Source organism: Syngnathoides biaculeatus, chromosome 2 (assembly GCF_019802595.1).
Source record: "Syngnathoides biaculeatus isolate LvHL_M chromosome 2, ASM1980259v1, whole genome shotgun sequence".
Classification (NCBI taxonomy): domain Eukaryota; kingdom Metazoa; phylum Chordata; class Actinopteri; order Syngnathiformes; family Syngnathidae; genus Syngnathoides; species Syngnathoides biaculeatus.
Window position 1 is genome coordinate 42,196,080 of NC_084641.1, and position 14,623 is coordinate 42,210,702.

Sequence of the window (14,623 nt, forward strand, 5' to 3'; positions counted from 1 at the left end):
GCCAATTTCTATAGGAAATTCATAAGGAACTTCAGTTCCGTGGCTGCTCCTCTGCATTCGCTCACCTCGCCACATACCACCTTCGACTGGTCCGGGACCTGCCAGGAGGCCTTCAGCAGGCTAAAGGCAAGTTTCACTACTGCGCCCGTTCTCATTGTTCCGGACCCAGATAACCAGTTTGTGGTGGAGGTGGATGCATCGAATTCAGGAATCGGAGCAGTCTTGTCGCAGAGGAGTCCCAGGGATGGAAGGATCCACCCGTGCGCGTTCCTGTCTAGGAAGTTGACCCCGGCAGAGAGGAACTACGACGTGGGAGATCGGGAACTGCTGGCGATCAAGAGCGCGTTGGAGGAGTGGCGGCACTGGCTGGAGGGCTCGCGAGTACCGTTCGTTGTCTTCACGGACCATAAGAACCTTGAATACCTGAAGTCTGCGAAGAGGTTGAACGCCCGTCAGGCCAGGTGGGCCCTATTTTTCACCCGCTTCCGCTTTAAGGTGTCCTTCCGCCCAGGCTCCAAAAACGGCAAGCCGGATGCACTCTCGCGGATCCACGAGGGAGGGCGCACGGATTCAGACGCCGCTACTATCCTGCCAGCGGTGTGCTTCGTGTCCGGTTTCACCTGGGCGATCGAGTCGCGGGTGAAGGAGGCCCTGGGAGAGATGCTGCCACCCGCGGATTGTCTGTCGGGCCGCCTTTTCGTCATCCCATCTCTGCGGGGAGACGTCATCAACTGGGCCCATACCAACAAGACGGTCTGCCACCCGGGTATGGCGAAGACGCGTTCAGTGGTCGAACAAAGGTTCTGGTGGCCTAACCTCAGTAAGGATGTAAGGGAGTTCGTCAACGCCTGCCCGGTGTGTGCTGCCAATAAGACTTCCTGCCTACTGCCTGTTGGTGAGTTGCGACCCCTGTCCATCCCCTTTCGTCCGTCGTCACACATCGCGCTGGACTTCGTCACCGGCCTGCCGCCTTCACAAGGGAACACAGTGGTGCTGTCCGTAGTGGACCGTTTCTCCAAGATGGTCCACTTCGTGCCGCTTCCGAAGATCACGTCGGCCAAGCAGACAGCCCAGTTGGTATTAGACGAGGTCGTCCGTTACCACGGCCTACCCCAGGACATCGTTTCGGACAGGGGTCCGGAATTCAGCGCCCGTTTCTGGAAGGAGTTCTGCAACCTCATCGGCGCTTCGGCTAATCGGACATCGGGTCATCACCCAGAGTCTAATGGCCAGACTGAGAGGATTAACCAGGAATTAGAGACCGGTCTTCGATGTCTGGCATCCAGGGACCAGAGCACGTGGAGCCAGCACATCAAGTGGGTGGAGTTTGCCCACAATTCTCTACCCTCCGCCTCAACAGGTATGGCTCCACTCCATGTTGTGCATGGCTACCCTCCGTCCCTGTTTCCTCCACTGGTCACAGACTCCGCGGTCCCGTCAGCCCTGGCCGTGGTGCGACGCTGCAAACGGACCTGGGAAGCAGCTCGGAGGACACTGCTGCGCATGAGCAGCGCCTACAAGGCCGCAGCGGACCGCAAGAGAAGGGCCGCACCAGAGCTCAGAGTGGGACAGCGAGTGTGGCTCTCCACCAAAGATCTCCCGCTGCGGACGGAATCCCGCAAACTTGCTCCCAGGTTCGTTGGCCCGTTCCCGATTTCCAAGGTTATTAACCCGGTCGCCGTCTTGCTGAAACTGCCCAGGTCGATGAGGGTGCACCCTACGTTCCACGTCAGCAGACTTCACCCGAATCGCACGTCGTCGCTGGCTCCTCCGCTCACCGCTTGCCACCTGCGTCTCCCATAACCCGAGCTTTAACTTGAATGCACGTATGCTGTCATAATACTGCGTTACGATTTTTTTGCGTCCCTGCAACATTTTGTTAAAAATATTCAAGTGCTCAGTGATGTCAACCATAAACGCAAGGTCCTGCAGCCACAGATGGCACTGTAATTCCTTAACAGGTTTACCTTTTTTCTCCATGAATTGTCCGATTTCATCACGTAAATCAAAGAAGCGCTTTAGCACAGCACCTCTGCTTAACCATCGTACGTTCGTGTGATAAGGCACACCATGGATAATGTTACAGTCACTGAGAAAGCTGTCTAATTGACGATGATTGAGACCTCTGGCTCGGATGAAATTAACAGTTCGGACAACCACCTCCATGACGTGATCCATTCTTAGCGATTTGCTGCATAATGCCTTCTGATGCAAAATGCAATGAAATGTCCAATAATTACCTCACCCATTTGCGGCTTGTACTTTATCTCTGAACTTTGTCACAACACCTGCCTTTTTACCGATCATTGACGGTGCACCATCAGTAGCCAGGCTTACGGCGCGTGACCAGTCCGCTCCGACTCTGTCCAGCGCTCCAACGACGGAGCTGAAAATGTCCTCAGCTGTTGTGGTGTCGATCATCAGCACCAGCTCGAGAAACTCCTCTGTGACATTCAAAGTCTTGTCAACTCCACGAATGAATATGGCCAGTTGAGCGACGTCCGTGATATCAGTACTCTCATCAATCGCAACAGAAAATTCCACAAATGACCCCACTTTGCGTTTTAGTTGGTGGTCCAAATCTGCAGAGAGTTCTGAAATCCTGTCTGCCACGGTATTTCTTGTCAAGCTTATACTGGCCAAAGCATGTCGCTTCTCAGGACACACAATTTCAGCAGCCGTCAGCAAGCAGTTTTTGATGAACTCTCCATCACTGTACGGCTTTGATGCCATTGCTATTTGGCTCGCAATTAGGTAGCTGGCTTTCACCGCAGCATCACTGGCTTCTCGGCTCCGGGTGAAAACAGATTGCTGTTTCTTCAGACGCGCCATCATTTTATTTACCTTCTGTTTTCTCAATTCTCCATGCAAACTGCTGTATTTTTCATCATGCTGAATTTCGTAATGGCGCCGAATATTGTATTCTTTAAGCACCGAAACTTGCTGCTGGCACACCAGGCACACGGGTTTCCCATTCACCTCCGTGAACATATAAGAACATGTCCATTTTTCTTGAAAAGTCCAACACTCTGTGTCTACTTTTCTCCTTTTTGACAAAGACATTTTGCTGATGAGGGTGCGAGGCAAACGGAAAAGTAGATAATGCAATTGTCGCCAATAGACGCTGTACTGACGTTCAATTTTACCAGGTCAAGGTGGTCCTAGTTCCGCCGCAGTGTTGCTTTCATGTTGTCTGCACGTACTAAAACACTGCACCCCCTAGCGGATAATACAAGAACTACAAATTTTAAAGAAAATTCATATTTTTTTATACAATGCAGCTTTCTTCCCCGGGCCGTACCAAACCACCAGACGGGCCGGATCCGGCCCGCGGGCCGTATGTTTGACAGCCCTGGTCTAGACTAGGGTTAGGCAGTGGAGGTTAGGGGTAACCTAACCCTAACCCTACCCTAACCCTAACCCCTAACCCTAAACCCATATGTTTGGGCTTTATTCCCGGTAAATTCCAGGGAGAACTGCTGGGTTGTCCGTTATCATTTCCACAGTTCATGTCAGTCCTCGTTTTTGCGGTAGGTGGTTGTCTGTTAGCACACCTCTGCTCACCATACATCTGTAGAGTGGTTTCATTACCCAACTGTCCATTTACATCCACATGGACTTCAAGACAACAGATTTTAGATTCCAGAATTGACACCCTCTGCAGTACTCCATGATAGTCCTCAGTAGAGAAGGGAGGCATCTTGATGGCTGGTCTTGTTGCTAACACCAGGCTTGTGCTAATTAGCAGGCGACGCTCACGCAATGACGAAACAACTGATTATCCACAAAAAAGAAAAATACAGTCCCATAGATTTAAAAGTATCGAGGAGTCGCTGCTTCTAAAAAAATATTTTAGAAGAAAAACAAGCTTATCAGCAAGAAAAAAAAAGTGTCAACAGAGGCAAAGCAAGCAGAGCATAAGCAAAGAAATAAAGCATCTGCACTGTATGAGTAGCAAGAAAAGGAGATCAATAAAATCTCGCTTCAGTACCTCTGATTGCTGCTTGAGAACCATACCTGTCATTTTATTCATTTTTCCCGTATTTTATGTTTTTTGATCATTTGAAATTGTATACGCCGTATAACAACTTTTGTACGGGAAAAAATATGTAAAAAAAAAAAAGTACGTTTGTTTTTAAACCCGATCTCGTCTTACCCATTTCGGCTCGAATGCGCACGCGCGTCACGTTATTTCCGTTTCCGTATATTTGGATGTCAGGCATTTGTGTTGTAATCGAAGAATCAACCAGTTATAATCGTTAAGGTAAGCATGGAAGGACCGCCAAGTCGGAAGAGAAGAACTCAAGGATCGGGTTGACACCAAAAAGAATGGGAATCTCTCCATGGTGAATATGATGGATGGATTAAATCGTCAACAAAAGGTCCTGAGTTTTCGTTTTGCGTTCTGTGTAAAAAGGATGTGAAAGTTGTTGCTAGTGCATTTTACAATCTGAAAAGCCATTTTAAAACTCCCGGACACGTGGAAAATGTCACAAAAACCAAATCACACGTCTTATTGAACAAGCACTTTGTCTCTACTGCTGATCCAGCAGCATCCCACAATGTTACAAATGCAATTTGCAAATTATTTGCCATTATCTTGCGGAGCACAATATCCTGTTTATGACTGACAGCTAAGGTAAAGATTTTCATACATATCCCAATTTCTTACTGACATTCAGGGCATTAAGTCAATGATGATCTGATTGCCATTGCCATAAAAAATGTTTGAATTATTTTATTATTCAATTCAATTTTTCCCATTATTTTGTTTTATTAAAATTATTTCAATTTCATTTATTGTAAATATTTGCTCCTAGTAATAAATAAAAAATATTTTTGATTTCAAGTTCTGGACATTGCGGTCTGTTTAATTGCAAAAAAAAGGGAAAGCAATAGAATTGTTAACTGTGGTGATCTATGTATAGATTAAAATTGAATAGATAGAATAGTGAATGACTGCCGGCATTTATAATGTGGTTAAACTTATTTTTATTATTATTATAACAGTATGGTCTGTATTTTTTCAGGAGTTTGCTTGTCGCAGGACGAAAGCAATGATGATCATAAAGCAGAGCCTAGAACACAACTACACACACCATGTCATTGAACACTGCTGAACTCAGCTCTTTCCCCACATGACTGATGAAAGCAATGACCGTAGCACCAAAAAGAGACCGGTTATATTGGCTCACTTTTTTGATGGGGATAAGACGAAAAACCCGACTCCTTGATTTACCGGAGTTGGCATCAGGTACGGCATCAGCAATCTTTGCCGTTATTGATTAACTGTTCCAAGAAAAAGACATTCCGTCGACAAATGTTGTGGGATTTGCCAGTGACAATTGTACCACTATGGTTGGATAAGCCTACGTTCTCTCAAGAATCATAGAAAATAATGAGGCTGTGTTAGTATTGGATGCATTTTCTACCTTGGCAATCTCTGTGTAAAAAGTGGATTGAAGACACTGCCAGTCAATGTGGATGACTTGCTGGTGAATATCTTTTATTTTTTCAAGAACAGCTCAAAACAAATGGAGCATTTTAAGGAGTTTCAGGGCTTTACAAACACTGTGCATGAGCAAATCCTCAAGCATTGCCCAACACGATGGCTATCGCTGCAAAAAGTGGTAGAAAGAACTCTGACACAATTTGAGGCTCTGAAAAGCGACTTTGCCAGTCATGCAGAAGTTGAAAGGCCAGGGAAAGTCAAGTCAATCAATCAGCTACAGTACTCTCTCACTCTCCTTACACTCCAGTTCCTCAGCTTCACCTTACCTCACATCAATTTATTCAACGTTCTCTTCCAAAGAGAAGAACGCATGATTGGTGATGTAATGCCAGAAATGGTACAGCTGCTAGAAATTCTTGGTAAAATTCATACACATGGAGCATGTGAAATCTGCTGACACCTTGACAGAAGTGGACTTTACAGATATATGCCTACACCATGAAGATAGCAGACTTGTCGTTGGCTCGAGTACTCGGGGTCTCTTCAAAGACGATGATGATGAAAGTAACCTAAGCATCACACCAGCAAAGGAAGAAATCTTTTCTTCCGTGCGTTCTTTCTATGAGGCTGTTGTGACAAAATGATCAGCAAATACCCCTTTCAAAATGCTGTTCTCAGTGATTTAGTGGTGTTGGACTCGAAAGGATGTAGATTACAGCCACGTTGTGAGGTTGGCTGACAGGTTAGCGCCACACCTGGATCTGGAGGAATTAAAGGACAAGTGGGAAGATTACCAGCTGCTACCTGATGCTCTCATCCCTCAGAAAACCCAAGATGGAAGACCAATTAACCCATAGTCTTTTTGGCCACACATATTTAAATTAAAAAGTGCATTTAGGGAAGATCGCCTTCCATTGACGAAAGTGATTCACAATGTTCTGCTCTGCCTTCCTCACTCTAATGTCGACAGTGAGAGAGTTTTCAGCCATGCAAGGAAAATACATACAGAGTGAAGGAAGACAATGGGAACTGATAGTTTGACATCTTTGTTGTGAATTAAATGAAATTGTGACAGATTCTGTTCAAGAGTAAAACCATCTTTAGAACAAATGAAGTCTATGAAATCCTGCCCTGCTACTTATAATAAGCAACACTAAATTTACTGCAAGTGGGGAAAGAACTAAGAAAGACACTGAGAGAATTGCTTGTGTTGTTTATTTGGTAAATAAAATAACCTGTTTACACAAATTATCTCTGTTTTTATTTTACATAGTCTGTCTTGCTGTGAGTAAATATGTGCCGCATTGTGTTTGTAAAGTTTATTATCGCTTTGTAAGGGGAATTGATATAATTAATAAGGGGAGCAACTGGCCAAAGTTGACAGGTATGGAGAACATCCAGGGCCCCCGTGTGTACAGTGAAGAAAATAAGTATTTGAACACCCTTCTATATTGCAAGTTCTCCCACTTAGAAATCATGGAGGGGTCTTAAATTTTCATCATAGGCGCATGTCCACTGTGAGAGAGATAATCTAAAAAGAAAAATCCAGAAATCATAATATATGATTTTTTTAATCGATTTATTTGTGTGATACAGCTGCAAATAACTGTTTGAACACCTCTCTATCAGCGAGAATTCTGACCTTCAAAGACCTGTTAGTCCGCCTTTAAAAGTCTACCTTCACTCCATATCTTATCCTGAATCAGATGCACCTCTCTGTGGTCGTTAGCTGCACAAATCCACGCCATACAATCAGTAAGACTCAAACTTGTAACATGGCCAAGACCAAAGAGCTCTCCATAGACACCAGTGACAAAATTGTACAACAAATTGCCAAGCAGCTTGGTGAAAAAAGGTTGTTGGAGCAATCATTAGAAATGGAAGAAGCTAAACATGACGGTCAATCTCAATCGGAGTGGAGCCCCATGCAAGATATTTCGTCGTGGGGTCTCAATGATCCTTGGAAAGGTGAGGAATCAGCCCAGGACTACTTGACAGGACTTATTCAATGATCTGAAAATAGCTGGGACCATCGTTTTCAAGGTGACTGTTGGAAATACTCATAAGACGTCATGCTTTGAAATCATGCATGGCACGTAAGGTTTCCCTGCTTAAACCAGCACATGTCAAGGCCCTACTTAGGTTTGCCAATGACTATTTGGATGATACAGAGGAGGCATGGGATAAAGTTTTGTGGTCAGATGAGACCAAAATGGAGTCAGAGTGTGGTTTTTTTTTTTTTTTGTTGTTTTTTGTTTACTGGTTGTTTTTTTCATTTACAGCAGGCGTTCCCAATGCATCGTCCACGATTGGTCGATCACCGGAACAGTTTTGGTCAATCGCATGCCCATTTATCAGTTATCTACCGCTTCTTCGGAATCTTGTTCTTTCAGTCACGACCCCCAGCTCCTGCCCATAGGTGAGGGTAGGAACGTAGACCGACTCATAAATTGAGAGCTTCACACTCATCCCTGACCCAGAGAGGGTACGCCATCCTTTTCCGACTAACGACCAGGGTCTCAGATTTGGAGGTGCTGATTCTCATTCCAGCTGCTTCACACTCGGCTGTGAACCGCGGCAGTGAGAGCTGGACATCACTGCTTGATGAAGCCAACAAAACCACATCATCCGCAAAGACCAGAGATGTGATGCTGAGGCCACCAAACCAGAGACCCTCTATGCCTCGGCTGGGCCTAGAAATTCTTCTTGATCAAGCCAATAGAACAACATCAGCTGCACACTATCACACTTACGCAGAGAGAGTTTTCTTCCCCAGCCAACAGAAGGCTCTACTGAGCCGCCACTTGGACCTGCCAGTCCAGGAGACACACGGTGGAACGGGCTTCAGCAGCTCAACAAGCTGCTCAATAACAGACTCTTCCTTGTGAGGGTGGGTTGAGCGGAGAGTGGGATCGGCGAACATGTTGTGCATCCATGTTCTGTCTGTCCTGCAGTTCATTCACTCTCTGGAGGAGCAGCAAGGCTTCTCTCAGCGGGATCGTAGCTACATGGCCAGTCTCCTCACTATGGTTCTGCATTTATTTCACTGAGGTCATGAAGTGTCTGCTGCAGGATCTGGTTCAGCAGTATGTCGCCAAGAACACAAACTCAGAGATGCGATGCTGAGGCCACCAAACCGGACACCCTCTACGCCTCGGCTGCGCCTAGAAATTCTGTCCATAAAAGTTATGGACAAAATTGGGTGACAAAGGGCAGCCTTGGCGGAGTCCAACTCTCACTGGAAACGGGTCCGACTTATTACTGGCAATGCAGACCAAACTCTGACAGCGGTCGAACAGCTCGTATCAGGGGGTTTGGTACCCCGTACTCCTGAAGAACCCCCCACAGGACTCTCCACAAAACACATGTAGTTGTTGGGCAAACTCCCATGCACCCTCGAGGATCCTGCCGAGGGTGTAGAGCTGGTCCACTGTTCCACGGCCAGGACGAAAACCACATTGCTCTTCCTGAATCCGAGACTCGACTTCCCGATGGACCCTCCTCTCCAGTACACCTGAGTAGACCTAACCAGGGAGGCTGCCAAAAAATAAAAATTTATCAACCCATTATCCATCTCGTCGCTTGATTAATGTGTGGCCAATACGTCGGTCGCGCATGTCAATTGATTGACAGTCAGTTTGACTAATCCTGGCCTCTTTTGATGTATCATTGTCCATGTGTTCATGTTCTAGCAAGATGGCTACCTATTGACCGCCTGTCTCTTGCTTTCTCCACGGCAGTCACGGCGATACCACTTGCAGTGTGGCTTTTTTATGCTGAAGAGGAACAAGCAGACAGAAGTGTTGAGAAAGTCGAAGAGAATACACGAACACTTGATGACCATGACCAATGAACTTTCAGGGGTGCTGTGATCTGCTGCCCTAAGTACAGGGACCGCCGCCACAGCACAGTCCAACCCGTTGTGCGGGTGCATCAAAACACCGCGGGGCCGCTGACCACCCTTGTGGTTGACAATGGTCTACAGTCCCTTAGCCAATCGCTACACAGAACATGATGTGGGGTTTTCCTTACCATATCAGGATACGGAAAACAATGTACATTGAAACGCTGTAAAAAAATTTTAAAAAGCCCTCTACTCTGTAAAGAATTACACATAAAAAAATCTGTGTAATAGCGAGGCCGTGTAAAATTAAATGCATTGTAGTGAGGAAACACTTTACTACATATACAATACAAAGAACAAGTATGACAAAGTACAAAGCAAACTTATTGGCATTGAACTTCACAAGGAACAAAGACAAACAGTAGCTTTTAATTTAGAGGTAATGACATTGAAATTTTCCAAAATTATGGGACTTTTATCTTGAAATGCAACACCAGATTTGGTGTGTCTTTTGTTGTCGACTTGGCATGGTCTCGTGTCCTCCAGTATTGGACTTCTTTTCAAATCAGGTGTAATGGTGGGTGATAGTCTGCCCCACAGTTCTGAAGATCGGGGTATAAATCCCGCCCACCCCTGTGTGGAGTTTGCATGTTCTCCTCGTGCCTACATGTGTTTTCTCTGGACACTCTGATTGCCTCCCACATGAAAAAAAAAAAACAAAACAAAAACAAAAACGTTGATTGAAGACACAAAATTGCCCTGAGATGTGCTTGTGAATGCAAATCGTTGTTTCCATGTTCCCTGCGATTAGCTGGCAACTAGTTCTCGGTACAGCCCGTCTCGTGGCGTAATATAGCTGGGATAGGCTCTAACACTTCCACGACCCCTGTAAGGATAAGAAGATCAGAAAATGGATGGCTGCATGGGTGTAATTACATTGACTGATTTCAGCTACTTTTATTTCGGAATACAACACCAAATTTTTGATGGCACCTCTTTCAGTGGAGTCCTGGGATGGTACAATGTCCTCCAGCACTGTATTGGTCTTGCAGTAACAAAAGGGTTATTTTTCTTTTTTAAAAAGTAGGGGTAATTACAATGGATTTATTTTTTTTTATGATTTTTTTTAAAAATAGCTATATTTGCAGTCGTGTATGTAGATTTCAAATAAACTTTGTTTTGTATGCTTCTGAAGATTTTAATTCACCTTGATGGTTGCAAGTTATAACAGAGACTTATTTAGTATTTCTTCTGTTCCTTTCGGCTTGTCCCATTAGGGGTCGCCACAGCGTGTTATCTTTTTCTATCTTAGCCCATCTCTTGCTTCTTCCTCTCTAACCCCAACTGCCCATGTCTTCCCTCAAAACATCTATCGACCTTCTCTTTGGTCTTCCTCTCACTCTTTTGCCTGGCAGCTCCATCCTCAGCACCCTCCAACCAATATACTCACTCTCTTGCCTCTGAACATGTCCAAACCATCGAAGTCTCTTCTCTCAAACCTTGTCTCCAAAACCTACAACTTTGGCTGTCCCTCTAATGACCTCATTTCTAATCCTATCCAACCTGCTCACTCCTTGAGATCTTCATTTATGCCACCTCCAGTTCTGCTTCCTGTTGTTTCTTCAGTGCTAATCCGTACATCATGGCCGGCCTCACTACTGTTTTATAAACTTTGGCCTTCATACCAGCAGAGATTCTTCTGTCAAATAACACACCAGACATCTTCCGCCAGGTATTCCAACCTGCTTGGACATGTTTCTTCACTTCCTTACTACACTCACCATTGCTCTGGATTGTTGACCCCAAGTATTTGAAGTCATCCACCCTCGCTATCTCTTCTTCCCTGGAGCCTCACTCTTCCCCCTCCACCTCTCTCATTCATGCACATATATTCTGTTTTACTACCGCTAATCTTCATTCCGCTTCTTTCTAGTGCAAGCCTCCATCTTTCTAATTGTTCCTCCACCTGTTCTCTCCTTTCACAGCAGATCACAATGCCATCTGCGAACATCATGGTCCAAGGGGATTCCAGTCTACCCTCATCTGTCAGCCTATCCATTACCGCAGCAAACAGGAAGGGGCTCACAGCTGATCCCTGATTAAGTCCCACCTCCACCTTACATTCTTCTGTCACACCTACGACACACCTCATCACTGTTCTGCTGCCGTCATACATGTCCTGTACTATTGTAACATATTTCGCCGCCACACCACACTTACGCATGCAGTACCAAAGGTCCTCTCTTGGTATTCTGTCATAGACTTTCTCTAAAACCTCAATGACACAATGTAGGTCCTTCTGACCTTCTCTGTACTTTTCCACTAGCATCCTCAAGCCAAATAATGCATCTGTGGCACTCTTTCTGGGCATGAAACCATACTGTTGCTCGCATATACTTCTGTCCTGAGTCTAGCCTCCACTACTCTTTCCCATAACTTCATTGTGTAGCTCATCAACTTTATTCCTCAATAATTACCACAGCTCTGCACATCCCCATTGTTCTTAAAAATGGGAACTAGTACACTTTTCCTCCATTCTTCAGGCATCTTCTCAGCCGCTAGTATTCTGTTGAATAAGTTGGTCAAAAACACCACAGCCATCTCTCCAAATTGCTTCCACACCTCCACAAGTATGTCATCAGGACCAACTGCCTTTTCATTTTCCGTCCTCTGTAGTTCTAACTTCCCCCTTACGAATCATTGCCACTTCCTGGTCCTTTACACGTCAACATATTCTTTCCATCTATTTAGTACACTACCGGCACGAGTCAACACATTTCCATCTCTATCCTAAATCACTTTGACCTTCTGCACATCCTTCCCATCTCTATCCATCTGGCTGGCCAACCTGTAGAGAATCTTTTCTCCTTCTTTCGTGTCCAACATGGTGTACACATCATATACCTGTGGTTTAGCCTTTGCCACATCTACCTTTGCCCTATGTCGCATCTCAATGTGTCCAATTAATGTTGCATGTTTTCGGGATGTGGGAGGAAACCAGAGTGCCCAGAGAAAACCCACGCAGGCAGAGAGACAACATCCAAAATCCACACAGAACTGTGAGGCCAGCGGTTTCCAGCTGAGCCACCAAGCCGCCCACATTATATATAAAACACCCTCAATTTCAAGTTTCAGGCTCCTCACTCGATCTGATATTCTTTTCACCTCCAAGACATTCTTAGCTAGCTCTTCTTTTAGAATAACCACAACTCCATTTCTCTTCCCATTTACTCCATGGTAAAATAATTTAAACCCTGAACATAAACTTCTAGCCTTACTACGTTTCCACCTGCACTCCTGGATGCACACTATTTCAACCTTTCTCCTAATCATCATGTCAACCAAGTCTTGATCCTTTCCTGTTACATTCCAAACATTCAGAATCCTTACACTCGTTTGTAGGCTTTGTGCATTCCTCTCCATCTTCTGCCGATGAATCCACTTTCCTCCTCTTCTTTGCCTTCGACCCACAGTCGCTGAATTTCCACCGATGCCCTGCAGCTTAACAGTGCCAGGGGCGGGCATTGTTAACCCGAGCCACGACCGATCCGGTATGGTATTCTTCAGATGAAGGGTCATATTTGTTTGGCACAGTTTTATGCCAGATGCCCTTCCTGACACAACCCTCTGCATTTATCCAGGCCTGGGACCAGCCTATAGATTGCACCGGCTTGTGCCCCCTTAGGGATGCATGGACTTATTTAGTACAATTATTCTAAATACAAAGCATTTAGACCTATTATTTATAGGCTTGTCACTGATGGTGTAGTGGTACACACGCCTCCATTTTGGTGCAGGCAGTGTGGGATTGATTCCTGCTCAGTGATGGTATTGATGCTCGCCCCCTTGACTTACTAGCAACCAGTTCAGGCTGTACCCTGCCTCCTGCACGTTGCTTCTGCGACCCTTATGAGGATAAGTGGGTAAAAAAATGGATGGATGGATGGATGGATTGATGGATTTATAGGCTTTTATTTTGATAGTTCCCCTCATCTCTATTGGACAGATTTTGCCAGGTATTAACAAAATTGTGGCTTGCTTGATTTGGTCTTTTCAAGAGGATGCTGGTTTAACCGCAGTTGATTTGACTGCTGCTACCCTACTAGGGCTTCTGGACGCATACCTGCACACACGGATTTCCTTCCCAAGCGTCCATGTTCACCATACCTATACCTTGTTGCTATATCTGGAACACCAAAACTTTCCCTATCTTTCGTGAAGTTACATTTAGGATGCGTCAGTTGTCTGCATCCGCCCTGTTTTTACATTACTTCGCATTTTCCCATGGTGTGGATTATTTATCTGCTATACATGGATCTCGCTGTCTGACTCTCATGAGTGAATCTCTGCTGCGACATTACTTTTCTGCATTCTTCCATCCATGCTCATTTGTTGTTAAGGTGAGTGAACCAACCTTCAGAAGTGACATCATTATGCTCTTGTTTGGCACTGATCCATTCAAGTGTACCAAGGAAATTGGCCAACCGTTCCACTTCTGCGGTTTGCAAGGTCATAAGGGCAAGCTTAAGTACTGAAATATTGTATCATTTGATTTTGCATGACTCAGATCTTGGTAGTACTGACCAAATTCAGCCAGGACCAAAAAAAGTAGAGATTCCCATCCCTTATAAAAATGCATCATGTGAGCATATGAACTAAAATATGCCCGTGTGCTGATACTATCAGGGTGAGGACCTAACGCAAGCGATGTCCAGACAGGAAGTGACAGCTCGCCTTGGAGACCAGGAGTGTGAGGTGAAGACACTGGACAGCACTCACCTGTATTGCGAGCCTCCTGAGGTCCAACCCATGAGTGTGGATGCCAGCAGCATGCTTCCCCGCTTCCAGGTTAGTTTTTGGAAGTACCGAGGTCTCGTGAAGGAATTCCCATGAAAATGGAACCAAGTTTTTTTTTACATTTTGTGTTTTTCACAGGTGCAGATGGGTAATCTGCAGGTGGACTTGGGAATGGTGCAGTACGACACTGACTCTTTACTGCCTCCCATCCCATTAGCTGCCCAGATTGGTTTGGGGGCAGGAGTTGCCTTCATCATCCTATCAGTCCTCATCATCATCCTCATGTACAGGTTAGGTTATTTCACTGACCATTAAAAAGAATCACAAACATTTGGTGAAGCTAGTGTGTTCTTCATGAAAGTTTGTCAATTTAGGAGGAAGAGCAAGCAGGCCCTCAGAGACTACAAGAAGGTTTTGTTGCAGTTGGAAACCTTGGAGATCAACGTGGGCGATCAATGTCGGAAAGAGTTTACTGGTAAATTAAAAAATCTCATTTTGTTCGAAGTGTGCCAAATCGTTGCTTTGAGATT

General features: G+C 45.3%; 1 protein-coding gene across 14 annotated transcripts in view; it reads left to right on the forward strand.

The window, feature by feature from the left end:
- plxnb3 (plexin B3) overlaps positions 1 to 14,623 on the forward strand; it is a 266,957-nt gene that overhangs the window by 217,545 nt on the left and 34,789 nt on the right. For all 14 annotated transcript variants that reach the window (XM_061806283.1, XM_061806204.1, XM_061806230.1 and 11 more), the window contains 3 exons: positions 13,983 to 14,144; positions 14,232 to 14,383; positions 14,468 to 14,568. In XM_061806283.1, coding sequence (XP_061662267.1) covers positions 13,983 to 14,144; positions 14,232 to 14,383; positions 14,468 to 14,568 — 415 coding nt within the window. The remainder of the gene's footprint in view (positions 1 to 13,982; positions 14,145 to 14,231; positions 14,384 to 14,467; positions 14,569 to 14,623) is intronic.